General features: G+C 53.5%; 1 protein-coding gene across 1 annotated transcript; it reads left to right on the top strand.

Annotated features, from left to right (window-relative positions):
* The first annotated feature begins 423 nt into the window (after positions 1–423).
* Positions 424–2260, top strand: LOC116223837. Its single transcript, XM_042706811.1, has 2 exons — positions 424–692; positions 1026–2260. Exons 1-2 carry the CDS (start codon positions 461–463, stop codon positions 2129–2131), a joined length of 1338 nt encoding a protein of 445 aa, XP_042562745.1. The 5' UTR covers positions 424–460; the 3' UTR covers positions 2132–2260.
* Positions 2261–2479: the final 219 nt, after the last annotated feature.

Below are 2479 nucleotides of genomic sequence, written 5' to 3'. Positions count from 1 at the left end.
GCTGGCAGGATACCTGCAAAGAAACCATCTGATTGACACATCAATCCAGAAAGCAGGCATCTCTGGCTTCTCCGGTTGTCTGGAACATGCGAGTACCATCTGGCATCAGATCAAAGTTGCCAAGACGGAGGGAACAGATCTTCACGTGGTGTTCCTGGATCTCGCCAACGCCTTTGGCTCAGTCCCTCACAACCTCCTCTGGACCGCATTTGACTTCTTCAGGGTCCCTGTAGCCCTAACAAGCCTTGTCAAGGCCTACTTCCAGGACGTGCAGGTGTGCCTATCAACAGCAGAGTACACCACAGCATGGCAGCATCTAGAAGTGGGAATTATGGCCGGCTGCACCATCTCCCCGCTAGCCTTCACAATGGCCATGGAGATGATAATTCGAGCATCTCGGTGGGTGGTTGGAGGACAGCTTATAAGACCTGGCCTGAGGCTGCCGCCTGTGAGAGCTTACATGGACGACCTTACCACCCTCACCACGACCAAGGCTTGCACTGTACGGCTACTGAAAAAGCTGCAAGATAACATCGAGCTGGCTCGGATGAAGATCAAGCCGAGCAAGTCCAGAAGCATCTCCATCGTCAAGGGGAAGCTGTCAGACCAACGCTTTCTCATTGGCGATGAGCCTATTCCAACTGTCTCTGAGAAGCCTGTGAAGAGCCTTGGCCGATGGTATGATGCCTCCCTTAAGGACAAAGAGCAAGTAGATCAGCTCAGGAAGGATGTAGCCAGCGGCCTGGAGAACATCAACAGAACCGCACTACCTGGCAAGTTGAAGCTCTGGTGTATGCAGTTTGGGCTCCTTCCACGCCTCTTATGGCCACTTACCATGTATGAAGTCCCGATCTCAAAGGTGGAAAAGCTGGAGAGGCTGGTCAGCTCATATGCAAGGAAGTGGCTTGGGCTTCCCAGGTGCCTCAGCAGTATAGGGCTCTATGGCAAAGGAGTATTAGAACTGCCCATTTCCAGTCTAGCAGAGGAGTATAAATGCGCCAAAGTTAGACTGGAGATGATGCTATTGGATTCGAGTGATCCATTTGTAGCCCAAGCTGCACCCATCCTGGCTACTGGGAGGAAGTGGACCCCACTGGAAGCAACCAAGCAGGCAAAGGCAGCACTCAAGCACAGGGACATCGTGGGCCGAGTGCAGCACGGGAGGAGTGGTCTTGGAGCCGGAGCCAGTACACCGGCCTGGAACAAGGCTACTCCGTTCCAGAGACGCAAGCTGGTGGTCCAGGAGGTACGTCAGCAAGAGGAGGCAGCAAGGTGTGCAAAAGCTGTTTCACAGGCAAAGCAGGGGCAGTGGATGACTTGGGAGGGAGTGGAGAAGAGGAAGATCTCCTGGCAGGAGCTGTGGGAGATGGAGGCATTTAAGGCTAGCTTCACCATCAGGGCCGCTTATGATGTACTGCCGTCTCCCAAGAATCTTAGCCAGTGGTACGGAGAAGACCCGACATGCTCCCTCTGCCCGACTCCAGCTACACTAAAGCACATCCTGGTGGGCTGCAAGACCGGCCTCACTCAAGGCCGGTACACCTGGCGGCACAACCAGGTGCTACAGTGTCTTGCGGCAGTGATGGAGAGTCGACGGATGAGCGTCAATGCCCTTCCTCCACCATCTCGTAGGCCGGCAACAACATTTGTCCGGGAGGGCGGGGGCCAAGCCACTCTCACCACCACAAGACCAGAAACTGGACAGCTAGGTGGGGCACGGGACTGGAAGATGCTGGCAGACCTAGGCCAGAAGCTCCGATTTCCAGCAGAAATAGCAACATCAAATCTGCGACCAGACCTTGTGCTTTGGTCGGCCTCACTCAAGCAGGTCTATATCGTCGAGCTCACGGTGCCCTGGGAGAGTGCGGTGGAAGAGGCTTACGAGCGCAAGAAGCTAAGGTATGCGGACCTTGCAGCAGACGCACAACAACGAGGCTGGAAAGCTAAGGTCTGCCCAGTTGAAGTAGGCTGCAGAGGATTTGTAGCCACCTCAACATCCAGGCTTCTTCGAGAGATGGGAGTGCGGGGGAAGGCCCACAGGCAGGCAGTCAAAGACCTTTCCAGGGCTGCTGAAAAGGGAAGTCAGTGGCTGTGGATAAAGAGGAAGGACTCCGCCTGGGCTGTCGGATGAGTGATGGCATCTAGGGAGTGAGCCCGGGACGCCGGATCTCACTGCTGAACCCTCTGGAGGTGTCGTGGGTCAATCAGCGAAACATCGAAGAAGGAGGGCGCCCACTTGACAACCCATAGGATGCCATCAATCATTCGACCAACCCACAGAGTCTCGAGTATGCAGAAAGGGATATTAACACCTTGTCCTACATAACAGATCTTAAAAAGTATAAAGTTTAGAAAAATGAAAAATACATAACATAAGTGTCCTTTACAAGACCTACGCAGCAAAGTTTGAACAAAGTTTCTAAGTTAAGCGGTTCGAGCTGAATTAAGCGCAGAAGTTCGGTACAAAGAATAATAACTA

Source organism: Clupea harengus, unplaced genomic scaffold (genome assembly GCF_900700415.2).
Source record: "Clupea harengus unplaced genomic scaffold, Ch_v2.0.2, whole genome shotgun sequence".
Lineage (NCBI taxonomy): Eukaryota > Metazoa > Chordata > Actinopteri > Clupeiformes > Clupeidae > Clupea > Clupea harengus.
This window is presented reverse-complemented; position numbering and strand designations above follow the sequence as displayed.

What these genes read in the sequence shown, in the direction of transcription:
- LOC116223837 (XM_042706811.1), top strand. Translation starts at nt 461, where the DNA reads ATGGACGACCTTACCACCCTCACCACGACCAAGGCTTGCACTGTACGG. An exon ending in CCGATGGTATGATGCCTCCC is followed by an intron (nt 693 to 1,025) that starts TTAAGGACAAAG and finishes AGATGATGCTAT; the next exon opens with TGGATTCGAGTGATCCATTT.